This window comes from Saccoglossus kowalevskii, chromosome 19, assembly GCF_978046115.1.
Source record: "Saccoglossus kowalevskii chromosome 19, keSacKowa6.1, whole genome shotgun sequence".
In the NCBI taxonomy this organism is placed as follows: domain Eukaryota; kingdom Metazoa; phylum Hemichordata; class Enteropneusta; family Harrimaniidae; genus Saccoglossus; species Saccoglossus kowalevskii.
Genome location: NC_140659.1, coordinates 29185494 through 29208666, shown reverse-complemented (window position 1 = coordinate 29208666; position 23173 = coordinate 29185494). Strand labels below are relative to the sequence as shown.

Genomic DNA, 23173 nt, shown 5'->3' with positions numbered 1-23173 from the left:
CCTTTAACCTTTAACCTTCAAGCCGCTCAGGAATTATAACCCATTCCTTATTTTGCATTGAGTGGATTACAGGTAGAACAGATGAAATGTAGGTCACATGATAGTGCCAGTATATTTAGAAAAAAAAAAAATTTATCGATTTATTTAATCATAGCTTTTATTGGCAGCAGTTATTCTAGTTTGTATTATTCACTGGATGGCTTACAGAGAAGAGTTGGTAATTTTAATATTTTTGAAAATTTGTTTGTATAATGTAAGCACTAATTTTTTTTTCGTATAAAAAAAGGAGTTAGTTCCTATTAAGAACTGTGTAAGGCATGTTATAACAAGCTGTGTTACAGTGACAGAATTAGTTTGTCAGTTATTTTGTATTTCCTCAACCACATCGGCATAATCAACAGATTTTAGCATGATATTAAACCTCTACCCAAACCCAGTCACCCCTACCCTTCAACATATTTTTGGTAATTTGACAAGCAGACAATTCGTTGAGTTAGTAAAGTTATTTTTCGAGAGTCTGGCCTTAACAATAAATTTAGTACTAATGAACTTTGGCTCTACATGCAATGTGTTTCATTGCATGCTGTTATTTCTGCATCTGGTGTCAACAAAAGCAAATGTTGTCATTTTCTCCCCAAATAAAAGTTGATACAACTTTTTTTAGTCATTTGTCAGTTTGGATGACTAGAAAGCATTCACTGTGAGGAAAAATTGTGCATGTTACTACAGCTCTGCATTAAATTTACTCAGACTCCCAAAGTGTCCACTAACTTGACTCGTGGAAAATTACGAGTACAATTTATGTTACTAAATCACATCTCTTCTTTTTGCAGTGTGTTCTCTATTTATGGGCTTTGAAAATTCTTTATCCTAGCACATTCTTTATGCTAAGAGGTAATCACGAATGTCGACATCTTACAGAATACTTCACCTTTAAACAAGAATGTAAGTACCTATCATTGCAGTACCTTTATTGCGTCAGTCTTTATTTCATTATACATATAGCCTTATTGTTATCAAGTCTTTAGGGGGGGATGTCTGAGCTCTTACAAATCCCCCCTTATTGTAGTTTTTAACAATATAGATTGTTAGCAAACACTTGAAAACCCTATTTCCATAAGCTCTGTGGGAGAGCACTGCCCTGTCATGTTTGTGGAGCTATATTTTTTGTGCCTCGCCAGCATCGCCACTCGAGTTGACGGTTATTGATTTCTGAAAATGTAATCTCTTCAGATACAAGAGTAAACTTTAATGTGTGATCAAATACACTTGCAAGGTGTTGAATTTGCAAAATGTAAGCCATACCCTATAAAACTTGGCTCCCACGAGTCACCTATATTGGATGCTTTTACTTGTAATAGTCAGAGGCTTATCTCGTTGACAGCCATGACATCAATAACATGTCAATCAAAGGGCTTTGGTCTATGGTTTTTGTGTTACTGATCTTAGTGCAGTATTGTATATTCAAACATCATCTGAATACTTATACATAAGATTGGAATATAGAGCAAATTGCTCCATGCTCTTTTGGGAAGTACCTGTCTTATATCTGTATAAATATGTATCTGTCAATCTCCTGTCTTTTATCGGTTCTTATCAGACATATAATCCAAAACGATGGACTTGTTTTGGTTTCCATTCATCTGAGTGGCCAACCAACGTTTGAGTTGTTGCAAAGCTACACAGAGATTGTGCTACCCAGCACCAGTCACCAATCAAAAAGCAGTTTAATTTGTTTTAATGTACATTAAAACTTGATAAATTGATGGGTATAAAATAACTATTGACCAGTGTAAGAAAGGCACACGAATATATATTAAAAGATATTTTTGATTATATTTTTGTTGTTGAAAATTACAATTCCTGACAAAATTGTAAAAACAAATATTCCTTGCATGAACTTAAAAAATAGACAACGACTCAGATATTCTCATTCAGTGAAACGTTCCACACTGCAGTTATGATGAGGCCTCTTTTAATCATTCCATATTCTTCTTCATTACTAGTTTCACCAGGACTTGTAATTTAACTGAGGTGATTGCCTTGGTGACGTAAAAAAAATTGAAATTCAAGCCTTAAAAATTAAATTTCTTTACATTTGTAGGTAAAATCAAGTATACCGAAAGAGTTTACGATAGTTGTATGGAAGCATTCGACTGTTTGCCATTAGCAGCTCTTATGAATCAACAGTTTCTTTGTGTACATGGTGGTTTGTCACCGGAAATTCATACATTGGATGACATCAAAAAGGTAAGACATTGGGGAAGGGTAAAATACTTACTGAATTCGAGATATTGTGTTTACATTTTTGCCAACAAGCACAAGTTCGTGATCTACTGAGACAGTTTCCAATGTATGTGTATTTAATAGCAATAAACAACGCGTCATAGCTTTTGTGCATGCTCAAGAAACATAATAATGTGATATCATTTGTTTACAAACCAACATGAAAACTTTTGATTGCAAATGTCATTCACAGATGACAAAAATGAGAGCTAAGAGCTACCATCGTATATCAGCACATATCACTTACATGGATGAACTAGGAATATTCAAAAATCATTGTGTTTGTGCAAAATATGTTACAAAATGTCCCAATTTGACTGTCTAGTCATCTGAGCTGGTCATTGTACATTGTTCTATTTGAATAATCAAATTATAGTGGCTATTATGGAAATTGACTACCATGAATTGTGTATGAACAGGTGAACCATGCTCAGGCAATGACCATGAAAGGTGTTAAATACTTTTCCACACTATGTTGACCTTTCAAAAATGTAATTTTTTTTTTTTTGCCAAATATCAACAGATCATACTCAAACATTGATAATTCACTTCTGTATTGTAATTTAAAAATGCCATTGCCAATATGCAAGAATTGTCAGTATGACGCAGTTTCAGGTTGCTTGGTTAGTAAAATCAGGTCAAAGGTCGTTTTGCAAAATATCAAAACAATGAACATAAGGATCAACACTATTTTCCCCTCGGTCCTAATAATTTTTACATTGTAAATTCTGATGGTATGCAAAATTATAATAAAATGTGTTTTGTTTTTTGTGAACATTTATGTTTGCTAAGTGTAAAATCCACTCATAAAACAATGCCAAAGAAATGTAATGAATGGAAATTTATGATATTTTTGGATGGGAGCTGAGTATCCTGAGTGCTAAGTCGGCTATTGTTTGTAGGTATGCATTATGGAATTAATAATGTATAAATAGATTTTCATCTCATTTGAAGTATTTGCAGGCAATTTACAAAATTGGTATCCAAACTACTTGAATTCAAGCTCATTTGTACAATCCTGACCAATTTGTTGATGCCAATTTATTCAGCATTCTTGCCTTATCCAAAGCAATAACTGATATTGGCAATTATTTATGAAAATGCCATTTTAATTTTACACAAAGTTAAAGCAGGGAATCAGCGGGTAGTTCGTACAGTTTTTGTATCCTAATACTGTGAACTGCTTTACTTTAGCACAAATTTTTTTCATTAATTTTTTATCTGAAAATGGTCAATTTTCTAGAACGCCGTACTTGTCTTCACTTTCAGGTTAGTTCTTCTGTCGATTTCTCGCAACCAACAACATGATTTTTCATTTGGGATTTTGAGAAACTTAACATGGATCGTTATGGCATTCATACGCACAACACCTCGCCATGTTTCAACTTTTAAATTGTCAGTTAACAAGGTCTTCATAGTAGCATTTCTATGGGATTGACGTACTAGCATATGAATGGGTTCAATTATCAGTGTTCACTGATGAAGTAGTTTGACTGGCCCTCTAGAAGCGAAGTATCGCCAGGCAAAGTGGACGTTTGTCGTCTACTTCACAGCCCGTTTTTACCTTGCCCGTGCCATCAAAGATGGAAGGGAAAGGTATATTAAGGGAAAAATTTTGTCTGGCGTTGTTGTTGTTGTTGTTGTTGTTGTTGTTGTTGTTGTTGTCGTTGTTGTTGTCGTTGTTGTTGTCGTCGTCGTCGTTAATAATTGTTATTGTGTGCATAATAACTTTACTAATTCTATTCCAAACTTTATCAAACTTGGTCATCTTATTCATCAGTATAAAGTCTTCCCTGAGTTTGAACAACAGATGTCCTGTATGAAAATATCATGCAAAAATTGAGAAAATCTGATAAAATATTTTGACTGTTTCTACTTGACTGATCACTGGTGATACACATCAAAGGTAACTGATCTCAGTGGAAATATGCATTGTTGTATGTGTTCAATGAAGCAAATTATTTATCTTGTAATAATATCCTTGGTAATGCATCTCAGAATCCCATACTGGGTTTCAAAACCAACTCGTGTCTGATACACATTTGCAAACCTACCAATAAAATCTTTACAGAAAACAAGATGTCAGAAAATCAATATAAGCACTCCTATGAACTGGGTGTCTAACTTTGATCAAGATCTGAAGCTAATAGAAAATCTGTTTAGTTCAAAGTTATCAAATCAAAAACAATACATAAAAAATACATTAAAAGCAAAACATTTCATCCACATTTTAAAAAGAAAATTGTTCTAAAATACATGTATTCTGTATTTGACAAACAGTTCATTCGACAAATGAAAACTCACAGGAATATGTTTCAGCTATTAGAACAGAATGATAGAGTTTTTATAATACTAGTTTAAAAACTCACTTCAAACAAAGATTGCAGTGTTTGAAGATGTAGGTTCTCAGGAGGCAACAGTACTGTTGACTTCTCCCTCCACTGGACACCAACTTACTATTTAAGTTGATTTGCATACAAAGCAGAGCTTGCAACATGATAGCTATTCATAAAGGGTGTTTTTTTTTACTTTTCATATAATACAGTAGTCACACAATGAGGCAGTTCATATTTGTCTCAGTGAATCATTAATTTTTGACACACCTGTACAAAATACTTGGACTAAAGCCAGCTAAAATTTTCTGTTATCTTGCATGTTTTATGAATCTATTCACATCTAAATGCAGCACTTATTTTTGCAATGAGACATTTGTTTTTATACTAAAATATCTGAATTACTTTGAATAAAGCTGGAAATTATGCCCCTTAAAATAATTAAACAAGGCACCAATGTTTTTGTAAGATATTTACATCTTTTAAGGACATTCGGTAGACTGATTCCCCACTGTTGTTTCAACCCCAAAACTTGTTTGTATTCAAAATTAATTATGACAATGCATATTTATATTGAAACAAACTATGATAAAGGGAATTATATTATATAACAAAGGACAAGGTCACCAGAGTTCAACTATGTTTACTCGATATTGAGGGTATTTTGCAGCACATACAAGTTGTTTTTATCGACAGAATTCATTCATAGTTCTCAAATTTCATGTACGGAGTGTTAAAAGCCAGACCTGTGCTCGCCTTTAAGTGATGGGTGATCAGATTTTCTAGTCTCTTCCAGACTCCTCTTTTCAGTTTTTATCGTTACTGCTACATATGTACATGGTTGGTGAAAAATAGTAAGGATAGTATATATTAACCCGATATTATCTTCGTCACTATTTAAAATATATTTAGTGCATCATGTAATTGCAGTTCAAATAATCTAATTCAGTTTAATATGCATTTTGAATGTAATATAACCTCTTTTAACATTATAGAATTGTAAAATCAATGTTCCATGCCTTCATAAGAATCAATTTTGAATTGAATTTCAGATACACCATAATGTATGCGATATGATTCTTAATGTCATCCCCAGATTGTGTGCTGTCATCCTATTTACCATATCGTTCTGCTTCAGTGCAATCTGATCAGTTTGTCACTGATAACTGCCTGTAATTATTGATTTCTACGATATATTTAAATTCTATACTGGTTGGACAAGTTCCTGAAAGGTCACATTACCCAAATGTGGCATAAATTAATGCTAATTGCATTTTCTTTTCTCATCACCAGTGTGTCAATTTGTCTCCAGCTCTTTAATCATGTGAACGCCATAATTATTCTGCCAACATTTTGTACACTTGTATGCATTTGTCACTTTTTTTACCTCCAGATAAAATATGAAAGATTATATACAACTTTTATTGTGAAAAGTTGATTTTGGCATTTTGAATTTTAAAACCAGTTGAAGATGAGGTTTTGTTGTAATAATTTTTCGTGGAATATGAAACCTGACTGATATGCTTGCCGTTTTGCTTATTTTAAATGTCACGACTCTACTCATATGATATGAAGTGCTAATGTCATCTTTTGTGTTACAAAGATTTTATTACAGTAAAGTGATTGTACCATTTCTTTTGTCAGTGTTCATTACATGTATTTATTACAGTGTCCTTTGAAAGTGGGTTTTATCAGTGTTTCTTAGACCAGATTTAAACAAAAGCATTTTTAGATTAGTTTTTCAATATTGAATTCGTGATTATTTATATTTTGCTTGAAGGTGGGATTTGATTCCATGTGATGATGCATCGAATCTTGCTATGTTGTCAACAGGTGTCAATTTTTGGCTATTGTATTTGCAGGTGCCATGAGGCACATGTTAAGGGCATTTCAAACTGCATTTTGAATTTAAGCCAGGGGGGTGGGGGTATCACGTTAATTTGGCTTGTAGAATATGGTACAAGTCTTGCCATAGGAACGGCATTTTGAATTATACATGTCGTGGGTGCAGTATTGTTGGATTATTCAATCCTGGGGATAATTTAGGAATAGGTGTGGAGTTATGCTTATAGTGCAAGTTTTAGCATAGTTTGAAGTTTGTTAAAATAATCATTTATCAATGTCGTTCAAAATGATGGCATATTAAACATTCTTGTTTTACACATGTTTTAAGTTATTTTTTTTTTATAATTTCTTTCTTTACAATGGCAGAAGTGGTAGATTCAATTTTGATTGAAATGAGCCTTCTGTCGTATTACACTCAGCTTATTGCTGTTAGCATTAACCCAAAAACTAGAAACGTATTTTTCTTGGTGTTATATCCTAGTATCATTATGTGCAAAACATATTTGATATGATCATATCTTAAAAATACTGCGTTCTTTATTCAATAATCTATGCGTAAATTTACATAAAAGGAGGTCACTGTACAGAGCACACCAACTGATATACATATATGACTGAATATTTATGACAAGTTACTTGATTACATTTGTAGCAAATATTTATGCTCATTAATGATGTCATTATTAAATAAGGAGCTTTATCTTCAGACATAATTATGTTAAATTTTTGAGTCAGTGAGGTGGAAATGTGATTAAAAGAACTGTACAGCTACACTAAATATTTGAATAAAGCCTGCCCAGATTTTTTCTGTGGATTAAAATTTGGTTCAGTTTCATTGAAAACTCCATTATTTTTGAAATGCAGATTTGTTGTGTACGAAGTGTCCAACATGGCCATTCTGAATGCTCTGCTTTTCAGTATTTACTTAGCAAATCTTGACGAAAGTGTAATTTTTGTTATCATAATGGTGTCCTAAATTGTCCAAGAGTTCTCGTATCTAATTTGAGTCATAGATGGCGAGAGGAGAGTGGCCACAAACAATCTAATCAATTTGATGTAGGATTTGGTTTGCTTTGAACTGTCGAGTGAAACTAGGAGACAGTGATGAGACCTGACACTAGAACATGACAATTAATAGTGCCGGCCAGGCTAACTTGGGATGAAAAATTTCCCGGCACGGCTTATTTAGACCAGCCTAAATATTTAGTCAAGCCTGAAATTGGGGTAATCCTATGGCTTGTTTTTTAAAATGAAACCATCTATAGTAACTGAAAGCTTGGAACTTGTGCAATTTGCATAATGATTCATACAAAACAAATGCAAAATGTCATTGTCATTATTTATTTTTATAAACGTCCAAATAAGGACACCTGTCTAATAAACCGTAAAGTTAAACTTTAAAGTTGACAAAAAGTCGCTAATTTTCTAGCTTGCTGCTCCAGTCCAGCCTGTATTGGGTTTATCTTCCTCTCCTGCTTTGTAGATTGAAGCAGTGACTCACAAATACACATTTTGTTTTACTTACAGTTGGATAGATTCAAGGAACCGCCAGCTTTTGGTCCAATGTGTGATTTATTATGGTCTGATCCATTAGAGGATTTTGGCAATGAAAAGAATACTGAACATTTCAGTCATAACAGTGTTAGAGGGTGTTCCTACTTTTATAGGTAAATATATTTTACTTGTCTATCTTAATTTGTTTGGGCTTATTTATTCTTTCAACTCAAGAAAGCTTTGATAGTACTTGGTCACAAATGGATGTGTAGAGATCTGCGCCACAAATAGTATTTCATTCTTTTCTCTGTTTCCACTGTTACAAATACCATGGGTTATGTAGGTCAACGCTAAAAGCAAGTCCAGTTGCTTTAATAGGATCTTATTGCCCATTCATGTCCTAGCTCTATTGTAGAGTTGAAGCAAAAAATCCAATCCTGTGAAGCATTGCTATTTTTATATTATATCGTATGCTCCATGAAGTGGTAACGGTACATGTAGTCATACAACAAGATTTAGATATTAAAATGGCAGAACCAAATCTCAAATTGTATAGTTTTGAATAATTACAATGGAATGTGCAAAGCAGTTTCAATAGTTATTGGTTTGAGCAAATAATCATTTTTCATGACATCATTTTGTAGTCTTATTGGGTTGACATGTCGTCTGCACAAATTTTACTTCATATGTTATTGACAGCTTTCTGTGCAAAGGACGATAATGTTTTAACTTGTAGACTGCCACATACATTTGACTCCATATGTTATTGACAGCACACAGTGCAGTGGATGGCAGTGTGTCAAATACCTGTCTTTTAATAATGCTTTTAATAGCATTTTCGCCAGTCAAAAAATTTTAGTGTTTAAAAAATGGGCATACAAATAGACCTGTTCTGAACTTGTGTGTTTTCACGTTTCTGCTACTGTGTGCTACTGATCGTATGTGCAATACGTAATGGAACTGGAACTCATAAAATTTAATCTGGACAAAATTATCCTGGAAAAACTCCAAATTTCAATTTCTTGGAAAACTTGAATTAAAAATTTGCTGTTAGAATCGCATCTGCAGTAGAAGCACATACAAACCAAAAATGGCATTTGTTTGTATTGAATTACCAAAATATTACACCTTAATTTACATATGCCCATTTACTACTAAGACCAAATACAATGTTATTTGCCACGTAAGCATAGCATTTGTTTGCTGGATTATTAAAATAGGACTGTTTTGAGAAATAAAGTGAATACTGTTTGGTTATTAGCCTTTTTAGTTCCTGATTTTCAAGATATCAAACACTTTAACTATAGTAACACCAAGGTGAATGAGAAAATGGATGTTCCACTCATTGTCTGTATCTCAGTGATATTAAAAAATACTAAAATTGAAGGTATAAAGAAATTCACCGTCCTCAATTCAGTCTTAATACTGTATCTGTTTTAATTGCAGTTATCCGGCATGCTGTGAATTTTTGCAACAGAACAATCTTCTTTCAATAATACGAGCACATGAAGCGCAAGATGCAGGGTAAATAGTCTCATGAAATGTTTATGTAAAGCTTTCATGTGTCTGCCGGGAATCCTTTCTGGGGTTAATGTTATAGTATATTATCTTAATGCATTGGGATTTGTACATCTTGATGTTTTGTTGGGGATTGTAATGCCAGACAATAAACGTCTGCATAAATGTCTTTTATTGATTTGGTAATAAGCCAGACTCTCATTTGCAGATCTTTATGATGAAAGTGAGACTTAACAGGTGCCTGTATGTTCCTCTGATATGAAAAAAAACTGCAATTTAATGTTTGATATTCATAGCTACATGTTTACATAGACTACTTCCAAGGATACCGTTGAGGGCAGCATACAAAAACAGGAATGTGCTTCAACAGATATTTAACTCTTTACTGTCTTGCCAATAGCGGAGTTCAATAAACTTTCTTAGTATCGGCAATTAGGGCAGTTTTAAAACACTTTACTGACCCAGGGCTTGAACATCATGATGCCCATATGGTTTACTTTGATGCCCTTCAATATTCACCGTTATCCCCGTAAGCTACGGTATGATAATTTTATCAATTTTGGAAAATGAGTGCCTCTCAAGGCCCTACTGAACCCAGGCAATGCCGTCTTGATTTGTGGCACTTGAAAATTTTGTATCCTGATGAAATGGGTGATGTTAAATGCAAGATCTTGCGTAATGGGTGAAGACGCCTGTCGCGAAAATTAAATAATTTTATTTTTGATTTTTTTTTAATAGTTCAGTGTTGAAATTCCTATCAGATAGAAATAAGGCATTGAGAAACTCACTTCATCAAAATAGTTCATTCTCAAATGTATACAACACGTTAGTAAGCGGGGAAATACCCGAAAATAGTTTGTCAAATCCCATGTGATGTTTTGATGCTACGATGCTAAAACCTTTCCTGTTTTTGTATTTGATTATCGCGTACCACAGGATCTGGATGGAAAATGTTCAATTTATGCAAAAATTGTTTACAATATGTGCTCTATTATCACATGTCCTTCTAATAGAGCAAATACAGCATTGCTTAATTGTATTCTGTCAAAATGTGCACGACAGATGAGCTCTGTTTTCTAGTTGCCTCTGATTCATTGCAACTGATTCTTTTACAGTTACCGCATGTATCGAAAAAGTCAGACAACAGGATTTCCCGTGTTAATTACCTTATTCTCAGCACCAAATTATTTGGATGTGTACAATAATAAAGGCAAGTTTTAACATGAATATATACATTTAATGTACAATGCGCTTCAACAATTGTTTCTAATGATGGTATTCTTGTGATTACTATTCATCCTTTTCCTGCTATAGTCATGTGAAAATATAGTTGAAATATTTAAAGTGTATTCCTGCTAACGCGATTTTTGCATTCAGTGACTTAATTCTATTTCAGTCACACACTGCATTGTAACTGCGTCAGATGTAAACAAAGTGTTCAAACACTCTTACATCAGATGGCATTTCACGGACAATTTATATTTTATGCTGCCAAATTATAAATATACGAGTTACTACAAGTTATTCTTTTTCTTGTTTTCAGCTGCTATTTTGAAATACGAGAACAATGTTATGAATATTCGTCAGTTCAATTGTTCACCACATCCGTATTGGTTACCTAATTTTATGGATGTTTTCACGTGGTCACTTCCTTTTGTTGGAGAAAAGGGTAAGTGGATATTTGAAATTTTTAGAAGGGTGGCAAAATGTTCCTAGTTTCAATGGATTTAGGATGAAAGAGTAAAATAGTGTTAACAATTTGATATTCGCAATTATGTTTTGTAATATTTCTTAAAACACAAAAAATATAAATACAATGTTAATTTGCTTTTGAGTGGAACTATGATTTTTGCTCAAACTCTGCAATGCACTATTCAACATATTGCTGGTCAAAATGTTCATTAATGTCTCAAACATGTACAGTGAAAGGCAGGAAGCTGTACCCTTAGTTTATAAATGCATATATTTAGAATAAATATCAATCATGTGCTTTCATTCAAATATTCAAGAGCCCAACACTCTGTGCCCAAATTGCCTTTGCATGTACTCTTGTACGAATTTATAATGTGGCTAAAATAGGGTTATAAATCATTTGATTCTTACTGTTATGACCAAATTAATAGATTGTGGGGGTGTTTTTCTCAATACAGGCAGCTCTTGGCTGGCAGTGGTAATAAGCATTTTTTACTAATTTATTATTTCTATAGCAGAAATGCATAGTTATCATTGTGATAATTTCATGTTGGGTATCACAGTTAGTATTTGATTTGATCGTGATAGGGTTTTTTGATACCTAATGTGCAAGTTAATTGTCATCTCTACACCTGCCAGTCTCAATTAGTTGATGCACATAGACTGTAATTTGAGCATATAAGCCTGCAATTTTCAATCGGTTGCATAATAATAGAATTGTGTAGTCCAATTTATTGATGTTTGACAATTGTACTACAACTGCAATATATTTGGATGTGTCAAACAGGTTTCAAATTTTGTTTATAAGTAGCTCTTATTTTGTGTCAACCCTGAGGTGCAGATGTTTAACAATGCTCATGGGAGCAGGGTATATTAAGTTCCACATTAGATGCATGTACATTAATGCCCAAAGCCAGTGTTTCTACGTTTTTATCATCACCCCGATATCTGATGTCTCTGGTTTCAATCACACTTTAACATTTGACATGCAGTCGTTGAACCTAATTTAAATTCTAAGAAAGTTTTGGTTGTCAACTTTTTAAAATATGATGGTGATATTTGTCACTTTCCATATGCCTGCATCATTAGTATGCAATAGAAAATTATGTTGGTTTTGTGCAAAATTAAAATTAGCAAAGAAGTTTAGACAAATGATGGCCCTCAGAGGATTGAGGTTAGTTTTTCTGACCTTGCAGGTTGCTCTTTTGTTACAAGCTTATTACAAATGATCATATGCGTTTGTGTTAATAGTGACGGAAATGTTAGTGAACGTGCTGAGTATTTGTTCAGACGATGAGCTAATGACAGAAGGTGATGACTCATTCGAAGGTGCGTACTTTTTTGCATATCTTAGCATGAATTATTAAAAAGCAATTAACGAAGATAAAACAGATTTCCATAATGCAAAAATATGGTAATGCCTAGTTAATTGGTATGGATGGGCCATTTCTAGTAACTAGAAAGCTCCTAATGTCTCTGCTTCCACTCATTGACAACCACTTAAACATAATATTTACACCAGAATGACACTGTCTGTTCTCATGGGGTTCAAGTCAAATTGAATGCCCTCATCAGACAAGACGCACCCACCTGTACTAATACTATCACTATCACTACACTTGCAAGATAGTACTTGGGTACCATACACAATATCGTGTTGGTAAATTTGACTGGTTGCAGCAATGCCTGCTTGTTGATTCAGGTCCCGCTGGCATTTCTCTTCCAACTTTTGCCACATTTTACAAAATAAAACCCACATTTTTGTTTTTGTTTTTTGTAAATTATGATCAAGATCAAGAAAATTGCGTCCATTTGGTCCAAAATTAGGCAAAATGTAGCACTAAACTTTTGGCATGGAAAATCTGTCGCCCAAAAGAGTTAACTAGAATTTTGTAACATGATTGTCCTCATAATCTGACTTGCAACTTTGCCCTTTGCTAACAGAACAGCTGTAAAATCAGTAATTCTAATCACATACTGTCATTCAAAAATCTTGTTTTATAGAGTGCCTCATTGTCCTTGATCAAAATTATAAAGGTCACTCTAATAATATTGTGCATTATTAATATTTTCATTACCATGTCAGTTTTATTGAGTTGCAATAGCTAGATTCAGGTGAATAGTATATCCAAATTAATGCGGTCATGCCCCCTCTTAGCCTCTTAGCACACAAGATGTAAAATTTAAAAGAATAAGATTTTTAGGGATTGTTTTTGTTCAGTTGAGGACCCATTTTTGTAATTTAATCAAAGTTAGTAAACTGTCTAAAATTTGGCTCCAAATGCATTAATTTATTATTGGGGGGGGGGGTTATTAGATCATGCCTCGTTTAAACTGGCATTGATTTTTAATAGTATACTTCATTAGATTATATCGACTATAAAAACCTCATCAATGTTTTCAAGATTTTTTTCAGCTTTTAATGATAACTTGAGTAATCTTTGGTCCATCCTTGCCAAGTCAGGTGTCATGTTACCTTGGGTTCTGTTTTATCTTAGTCGTATGAAACTTCAAATTAACAGAGAATAAAGTAACCGTCTTTGGTTTTATTGTATCATATTGTAGCAATGAAATATCAATCACATGAATACTTAAAATGAAGTATTAATTTGAATATTTTTGTTGAAAGTGTTGCAATCATTAGTTTTCGAAATGTGAGATTTTTATGCGATAAAAGAACATGCCAAATGAATAAGGGTGAAGGTCACAGCCTGTAGAATATTTCTTTTCGTTCTGAATTTTCTGCCATTTTATCATTTAAAGCACAAGAGCTTGCAATCAGATTCACATGGGATCAAATTCAAACACAACATGGCACGGTGACTAGTACTATCTATCATCTGCCTTTTACTTAGAAATCCAGAATTTTTTGTTTTTATTAATAGCAATATGAGGTCTGTCTATTGATGTGTGCCTCCATATTTGTTCAGCTAACTCATTTTTCAGACAGAAAATCAAATGGTAAAATAAGTAAAACAATGAAAATATTTTTGGCTCTGATCACTGCCCATAGAGTAGATTATCGTGCATGATGACTTCACTTTCAATTGCAGCGTTTGTGATTTTCATTTGTTTATTTTTTACTCCATGCATGTGTAATTGCACTAGTTCAGTTAGCAATTATAACAGCATGTGTAGCCTATACAGCAATTTAATATTATACAGAAATAGAAAGTACTTGGTAAATATTTTGGCTTAAGGTTCGTGTATTAATTAGTAATTTACAAAAGAACATTTGCATATGGCCAGGAAATATCAAAGGTTTTTACAGCTGTGAAGTTAGTTTAGTCAGGTTTTCAGAATCTTGAAATACCCCATTGGGTTATATCGTTTTACATACTTGGTTAAAAAGATAAGTATGTGGTGTATCTGCATGAATTTTGAAGTGTAATTGAATGTTGGTGCATGGCATGATTTGAATAATTCATGTGTGGATCCTTGTAGCATTGTTGTTGTCCCTACCCCTTTCAGCCGTTCCTTGCTCTCCATGCCCACCTTCTTGAGTGGGTTGTTCAATTTAAAAACAGTTCTTTCGGTCTCTTGCTTATAGGATGCGATAATAGCTCTTTGGTTTGGTACTGTGTAATGTAATGTAACCATAGGGCATATTTACATATTAATTCTCGTAGCTAGGACATTTTTAGCTACTGTGTAACCATATGACACCTTCCTAAATATGTAGAAAATGCATGGAGAGTCTAGAATCTTTGCTGGTAGTACGCCATTCACACAATTTGACTTTTTATGTTATGACAGAATTTGGAGACATTGACATGTATTAACCTCTAATAGGAATTTCTTTCGTTTAATAGAAGCTTTATCAAATTTGTTGGCAGACCACGTTCAAAACAACTTGTCAACACCTTAGCATTCATCTCTCCAATGAAAAGTGATGCTGTCTTGTATTGCACACACTGTTTATGGGTGATGTGCACCTTTTTTGGCAAATTGATTAAAATGAGCATTTTATACTTTTGAATTTATATAGCTCCATCATAAATGGAACTGCAGATAGTATATTTGCAAGTATTTTAAGTAATTAATACAGCTCACATGAAAAAAAATGAAGATGCTCTTCCATCTGCTTACCATAAAACATTAGGCACATATTTCATGCCATTTAAAAAAAAAAAAAAGAAAATCGATGTTACGTTAGCAACTGCACTATTCATCCATTGATACATGTATGCCAATTAGTCTATATCTTTGTTCTAATTCTGCCAATCAAAAAATGATCTATAAAGTAGTTGATCTCCAAAATGGCTTGTTAAATTGACTTCAGATTTGGAGTAATGATTGCTAACATGTTTCTGCAATACATAATTGGGATTTTCCTCAGACTACTTTATTCTCAAAATATTGAAGTAACAGTGAAGTGCAAAAACTGTTAGTCTATCAGCATTTGTGTGTATTATACACTGTACAAGACAGGTTTACTCTAAACTATCAACACTAGTTTAATAAATGCACTGGGAAGATTTTGATGACCTTTATTTTTCCATATTTAGAGGTAATGTGTTTTGACTGTCGTTCATGGCTGAAGAAAAATTGGACTTTTGAATGCCTTAAGATTTGCAGTAAATTTGATTTAATTTTAGCTCAGATGACTTTTTTTTTTTACATTTAATATAATTCTTAGTGCTCTAATAATTGACTGTTGTAAAATTTGTTAAAAAAAATCAAATTAATAGCTTTAAATGGCTTTACTCGCAGTGAAATGTACGCTTCAATATATATAACTTGCAGTAACTTGCTTAACCTGGTGTATTGGGGAAAAGCACTTTTTGCTAAGTGAAAAAAATAATGCATATTGCCTGCTGATAACAGACATGTTAAATTGCTTAGTTTTTCCTTGGAGGTTCTTCTTACTGTAAAGCAGAGTTCCCCAATCCATGAATGGATTTAGATTTATCTTGATTCTACAAGTGTACAATCTGAATACCGATTCTTGTTTGCTACATGCAATATCTGATAAGCAAGACAATAGACTTCAGCTCTGCCTAATTCTTACTTGAGCTGTTACTTATCAGCATGTTCTGAACACTAGAAAGATTAGATAATATGTGACTGTTCAATACTATGAAGTTAGGCTTCAATTTCTCTTGAACTCGTTGCATTCAGATCATCAGCTGCATACATTTAATGCATGCTTATCTCACTAATATTTCTACTGTATAAGGTTATTCTAGCTTTCTTACTTTGCATGGGTTTTATAATTATTCTTTAATACTCATTACCAACAATTACTAATTTTTACGAAAGAGAGTATTAAAATGACCAACTGAGGGTTAAATTTTGCTGCAATGGGACACAATGCATGGTATCTTGTGTGTGGAGTTAACTAAGCATTAGGATGCACTGTTTGCCAACTATGGATTGTACTGAGTCAACTACTATTATAATAGTGTGTTGTGTATAGGCTTGTACTTGATCACAAACTGCCCGTACTGAGATTGGTTTTTGCTTACTTCCGTCCACCTACCCTGTCCTGACATCACAGAATTGATAGGCGACAGTGTAAAGAGTAAAAGTAAGTGTGTGTGTTTTTTGTTGTGTGCCACAGTAGTTGAAGTGAATGACTAGACAGCTTTATGCCCTTAACAGTTGCTAGCTAGCTAACGTTTGCTGTGGAACGTGCACAGGGATGGTCTTGGGTGACGCAGTCCAAGTTACCTTACCATCAGGCATTATCTTGCTAATATCGCTTGCCTAATACAAGGTCTGTACTGTTGTTGAACTAACCCACACTTTTATTTTGCTTCTGCCCCATTCTACTTTTCCCTATTACGTGCAGGCCTCAGCAACGGTAAGTGATTCCGTTCCCATCTTTCTTCTCATCACCACCTCTACAATTTGTAACTTTTACCTATCTCTCATTGACTAAACATTGAGTGTAATGCATGTGTATGTCTCTTCTCATTCACACCATCTCAGCATGTAACACCATGAAGGATTTTCATGAGGTGCTTATTGTAATCTCTACATGAATATTTGATGTGTCTGTGTCTGAGACGTTTTTCATCTTTCACAAGATGTGATGGCAATACATGGATGGTTCTGGAGTGATTAGTAGCAGAGTTGCTTTTAAAAGTAAATAGCCTTGTAAAAGTGCAATATCCAAGTCAATGTTGCTTTAATATATTCATCATGTTGTAATACTTAGATGGCTTCCATGTCATAGTCTCAAAAAATCATGCTGATTCCTCAAATTTTTAAAAAGATTAATCTGAGTGAACCCCAGTCCCTATCATAATTTTGTTTTCTTTCAAATTATCCATAGCTGACAGACATGTGCGTGCTTGGAAAAATTGCTAATCAAGTTAACCATTTCACTTTGTTGGATAGGTTTGTTGCACTCACTATACTATAGGTACATTTGCATGATGTGGCATAGCTTGCAGACATTAGATTCATTGCCTGTTAACTTTTCTTTGGCAGCCTCCTTATCATGGATGCACTATTTTGTACTCATTTGATCTGTAGCTTCCCCTACATCCATGCCATTACTAATGGATATGTATGAGTAAGTATCTAAACTTTTGTGATTGTGACAGTCACTTGTCCATGCACTATGATACAATGTAGTCTCCCCGTCAGGTGGGTCAGCAGCTGCTCGCAAAGAGATTATTAGAAACAAGATACGAGCAATTGGTAAAATGGCAAGAGTCTTCTCCGTACTGAGGCAAGTCGTTTTTTTAACTTTATTTGCTTTGTTTAAACTGTTTTTCTTTTTCGCAAGACAAAAAAAGTGGTGAATGTGGTTGGACAGCATTGATTATATCAATGAAAATCGAGAAATTGGTAAAACTGACAATCCCATTTTGCTTTTCTTTGCACATATGCTTAATGATTAATGCTACTGAAAACTAGGTCCCTAATACCATATATTTTTTTTCCTCGTCACCATATCATTGTTACAGAGAGGAGAGTGAAAGCGTATTGCAGCTCAAAGGACTAACACCGACCGGTACTCTTCCACTTGGTGCATTATCAGGAGGAAAAGCTACTCTTACAAGTGGTTTGTATTCTTTCACTTCTTCCTTTTTACGAGGTTTAAATTAATACCAATAATTTTTGATTAGTGCCGCTGTTTCAAAGATTTCGTTTCACGAACTAATCAAAGATGGCCGACTGGCAGCCATTTTGTTTTTTGAAAATGTGGTATCTTATGCATGCTTTGTTGGTTTTTATTCAAGCTTATGGACCATTTTCATTCATATTTGGCACATCATTCGTACATGTAGGAATAAATGTCAATGTCAGTTTGTTCCATAATTAGATCAAAGATGGCCGACTGGCATCCATCTTGTTTTTTTGAAAATGTGGTATCTTCGATAGGATTTGTCGATTTTTCATTCAACATTATACATGTTGAGATACATGTCCATGATACATTTTGTGTTTTCTGTACATGAATCTGAACAAATGATATTCAGATTGGATGCTTGAATAGCATATCCTTTTTAATTTCTGACCATATATTACATCATTTAATACATCTAATTTCTGTTGATACTAAACCAGCCAATTATTCACTTATTAAATTATTAACTATGCCTTTGGTGCATACATGTATTACTTTAATGATTTTTGGCATGAATAACATTTTCCCTTAGTCCCCGTTAGAATATGTCATTAACAATGACTTGTTTTTTTTTTAAGTCAGATCCCGCAACAAAATGGCGTGCATGAGTAACCTATCTATTGTGATGTACAGACCAAGTTTGAATAAAATTAACCCAATCATGCTTGTTTATTTAACAGGCTGTTAAATTTTATCATGACCAAACGAGAATATGCAAACCATGTCTTGCCTTTGTACCAAATTTAAACAAGATCGATGGAAGTGCATCTGAGAAACATAGGCAAACTACAAAAATGAAATCTGAAGCAAAATGATGTGCATGAATAACCTGCCTGCAGTGATGTCAAAAACACAATTTGAATGAGATTGTTTTGGAAACAAAAAGTTATGATTCCATGAAAATATATAATCTTCGATATTTGTTCCTGATTGTACAAAATAGGCTTCCAAATGTGGAACAAAGGAACTATTTTTGCTATACATTTGATTCAATTTAGCCACACAATCCTGATTATTTCAGATATGATATTTAAGTTTTGATATCATTGTATTCCTACAGCAATCAGTGGATTTTCTCCATCTCATAAAATCACAAGCTTCGAAGAAGCCAAGGGACTTGACAAAGTTAACGAGAGAATGCCACCTCGTAGAGGCTCAGTGGGAGAGGATGTGAAACCAGCAGCTTCCTAACAGTCTACTACCTGTCACTATGACTACACGCACTACTCCAGCGCTAAGACACTGGCACAGGAAAAACCCCTCTCTTATCTGTCTTTGCGGAGACAGGGTACACAGTTTGCTAACTGGTATAGTGAGCTTTGTATCGATGGGGGTTAAATGGGTAGGGTCAGGGGAGGGTATGCATTTTCTGTGGGTGGGTGGTAATTCTATGCCTGCTGTATTTATCTGTCTTGTCTGCTTTAAATTGGTTCAATAATCAAGAAATTTGTGATTTGTGCATATCACTTCTTTTTCAGACATTTTTTGTGTAATTCATTAATGGGCAGGGAATATTTCTACTTGGAAGTCTTTTATGTTTCTATATGTTGAGGGGTTTGTGCAGTGTCGTAGTGGGAGGAGAGACGTGTTTTATCACAAGGCGGCCAACAATCTGAGACTGCAAGGAAGTGAATCAGTGCTTTGCAATCCACCATTTTTTTACTTTGTTGAAATAGGGTACACTGTGCATACATACTAGACATTTTTCCCATATCGACTATTACACTTCTTGTGACATAATGATATTCCATTATTTAATTCAAAAATAATAAAAAATAAAACATAAAAAAAATTTAACATTATAGATTTAAAAATTATTCAAGCTACCTAAGCCAACTTTTGTAAATCAAATGGTTAGGACCATGTGGATTGAATTTTGTCACTGAACACGATCTGATTGCCGCCACAGAGGTCTGTTTTGTTTTGCCAAGCTCCTCAGTGAAAAGCAAAACTTTTTTTTTTATACTTTTTGACTATATGTGGGACATTATTGTATTCTTCATTAAAAACACTGTTCACTTATTTGCCAAATAGTGTTAGATATTGTAATAAAATGCATCAGCACCTTGATCAGGTGAAAATTGATTTTTTTTTTTTGTTAAGGCTCTGATGAATTGTGGAGTCAAGTTGGTTATACAATTGGTTTAAATTATTTAAGATTTTCTTTTCTGTGAAATGTTGGATGTTTTTATTGTTGGGTTAACTTTAAGAGGGAACCCATTTTATGTATTTTGTGGAATTAGCTACACAAATGTGACTTTTACAGTTATTCAAAATGCGCCTGTTTTATCATGTAATTGTATATTTGAACTTGGCAAAACTGCTTGATATTCTTGTGTAGGCACTGAGCAAAACAGATGTGCTGGATAAATTGGGAAAAAGTTTACGGTGCTTGGCAAAATATAAACTGGAATGTACCAGTGATGGTGACATCGCTAAGGAGCAGATGGGAGAAATACTCAGGCAATCCACGTGGCATTCAAAAAAAATAGCAATGAAAAAATTCATTAGAATTTTTAAAAACATGAAAGGCGTTCCTTTTTTATTCTTACTAATGGTCAATTTTTCCTACTTGGTATTCGCAATTTTGTAAATGTGGTTCATGGAAAGTCTTTAAAAAGTAAACGTGATGCTGTGTAGTGTAGCAATGAGGCGATCTGCTTTGTCATCCTTTGGCAGAGTAACCGAAGCTGGTAGTGTTTTGCTCTGTGGATTAGTCTCATCTTTGTTTCCCTCGTCATTCTGTAAAACCCTGCCATCAGAGATACTCCACAGAGCAACATTTTTGGGCTGTATACACAAATTAGAATACAATTTCATGACAATCATTTTTAATCAAAACTTGCCAAACATGTATTTCAACAAAGGTGACTTGTTCTATGGTCAGTTTCTTTCCCTGGGCTATTTTATTTCTCGGGAATGATGCGAGCTGCTAAGCAGTGTTAAATACATGTTCAGATTTGTCCTCGGATTCACCTCTGTTTCTAATTCAAGTGCTGTCAAAGGATGTAAAAAGTATTGAATCCTGCCTGGTGTGACTACTAGACTAATATATTTACCTCTTCTCCCTTCTCTTGGAAATTCTTGGAAATTCTCTTACTACTAAAGCTTCTTCACATATTTCTGTGTTTCCCAGCTTATCTTTTGTGTGAATGAATCAGTCTATATTGTCTCGCAGTGGAATGTTAAACAATAAAAAGCTTTAACCTAGTTTCCTTGAAATTACCCTTTCTCAACCTTTTTCTTTTCAATTGTAAATACAATGTTAATGGTGGATAAAGAAAACCCATTGACTTGTAGTACAATCTTGCATACATGCAGTTTGGATGGCAAGGTATTAGAACAAACTCTTTTGCAGCAGTTGCAAATTTGATCCGACATAAAAAAAAATGTATGAGCCCAAGAACGAGAAATAAATGCGTGTACATTTTTTACTGACTGTGACAAAAGTGAAGAAATAGAAGTTTCCCAGATTTCAAACAAGGAAAACATTTACCATTTCATTTGAAAAAAAAAAAATTCCTATTGCTATTGTAACTTTTCAGTGTTCCATGAATATAACTTCTCTTTAAATAAAATGTTGTACATTTGTTTGTTCTTTGCTTTAATAAGTGTGCAAGAGTGATATCCTTATAAATGCGAGAGTCTAACCTGAGTTGGTGACCATCTGCCAAACGTTACCTCTCTTTTGCAGTATTGGAGGCGCCAAGTGTGTTTAAAGATGCACATCTTGTGTGATCAACCATTTAGCAATATTTTTGCTGATATGACTTGATTTTGATCAACTACAATAAATGTATTTTTGTTGCAACAGTACCTTCTCAGTTTGTAAAAATCAATACCACCATATAATAACAATTTTAATGAAGTACCTTGGTTGGTCGCTATACACGGTTGTGACTGCAATACATATGGCTGTTGGCCTAGAATCTATGGAGTGTTCCACACTATACAGACTCCTTGTGATGTGTAGCCTAGAATCTATGGAGTGTTCCACACTATACAGACTCCTTGTGATGTGTAGCCTGGAATCTATGAAGTGTTCCACACTATACAGACTCCTTGTGATGTGTAGCCTGGAATCTATGGAGTGTTCCACACTATACATACTCCTTGTGATGTGTAGCCTGGAATCTATGGAGTGTTCCACACTATACATACTCCTTGTGATGTGTAGCCTGGAATCTATGGAGTGTTCCACACTATACAGACTCCTTGTGATGTGTAGCCTGGAATCTATGGAGTGTTCCACACTTTACATACTCCTTGTGATGTGTAGCCTGGAATCTATGGAGTGTTCCACACTATACATACTCCTTGTGATGTGTAGCCTGGAATCTATGGAGTGTTCCACACTATACAGACTCCTTGTGATGTGTAGCCTGGAATCTATGGAGTGTTCCACACTTTACATACTCCTTGTGATGTGTAGCCTGGAATCTATGGAGTGTTCCACACTATACAGACTCCTTGTGATGTGTAGCCTGGAATCTATGGAGTGTTCCACACTATACATACTCCTTGTGATGTGTAGCCTGGAATCTATGGAGTGTTCCACACTATACATACTCCTTGTGATGTGTAGCCTGGAATCTATGGAGTGTTCCACACTATACAGACTCCTTGTGATGTGTAGCCTGGAATCTATGGAGTGTTCCACACTATACAGACTCCTTGTGATGTGTAGCCTGGAATCTATGGAGTGTTTATTTATTGATGCACCTCAATTTTCTGTGCACAAATATGAAATAAATTGCTGAATGAGAGGAATGAATTTGGTTACAAACTGCTTTCTAGGACTAATGTTAATGAGATGCAATCCAACAAACTTGTGCAAATTGGTTGCTTGTCCTGGTAGTTTGTCAGATGCACCAGCAGTTATAAATGGTAATCAATTTGAAACTATTAGAGGAAAAATTAA

The 23173-nt window shown here is 34.2% G+C and overlaps 1 protein-coding gene across 4 annotated transcripts in view; it reads left to right on the top strand.

The window, feature by feature from the left end:
• Nucleotides 1-21845, top strand: part of cna1 (calcineurin A protein catalytic subunit) — a 45400-nt gene extending 23555 nt beyond the window's left edge. Inside the window, exons 4-14 of one of the 4 annotated variants that reach the window (XM_085493475.1) lie at nucleotides 834-945; nucleotides 2105-2250; nucleotides 7992-8131; nucleotides 9405-9482; nucleotides 10592-10686; nucleotides 11020-11145; nucleotides 12420-12497; nucleotides 16963-16974; nucleotides 17778-17850; nucleotides 18089-18186; nucleotides 19313-21845. In XM_085493475.1, coding sequence (XP_085349601.1) covers nucleotides 834-945; nucleotides 2105-2250; nucleotides 7992-8131; nucleotides 9405-9482; nucleotides 10592-10686; nucleotides 11020-11145; nucleotides 12420-12497; nucleotides 16963-16974; nucleotides 17778-17850; nucleotides 18089-18186; nucleotides 19313-19443 — 1089 coding nt within the window. In that variant the 3' untranslated portion in view covers nucleotides 19444-21845. Of the gene's footprint in view, nucleotides 1-833; nucleotides 946-2104; nucleotides 2251-7991; nucleotides 8132-9404; nucleotides 9483-10591; nucleotides 10687-11019; nucleotides 11146-12419; nucleotides 12498-16668; nucleotides 16699-16962; nucleotides 16975-17765; nucleotides 17851-18088; nucleotides 18187-19312 lie in introns of all 4 variants that reach the window. The other 3 variants (NM_001165007.1, XM_085493476.1, XM_085493474.1) reach the window with 3 other exon arrangements.
• The last annotated feature ends 1328 nt before the right edge of the window (nucleotides 21846-23173 follow it).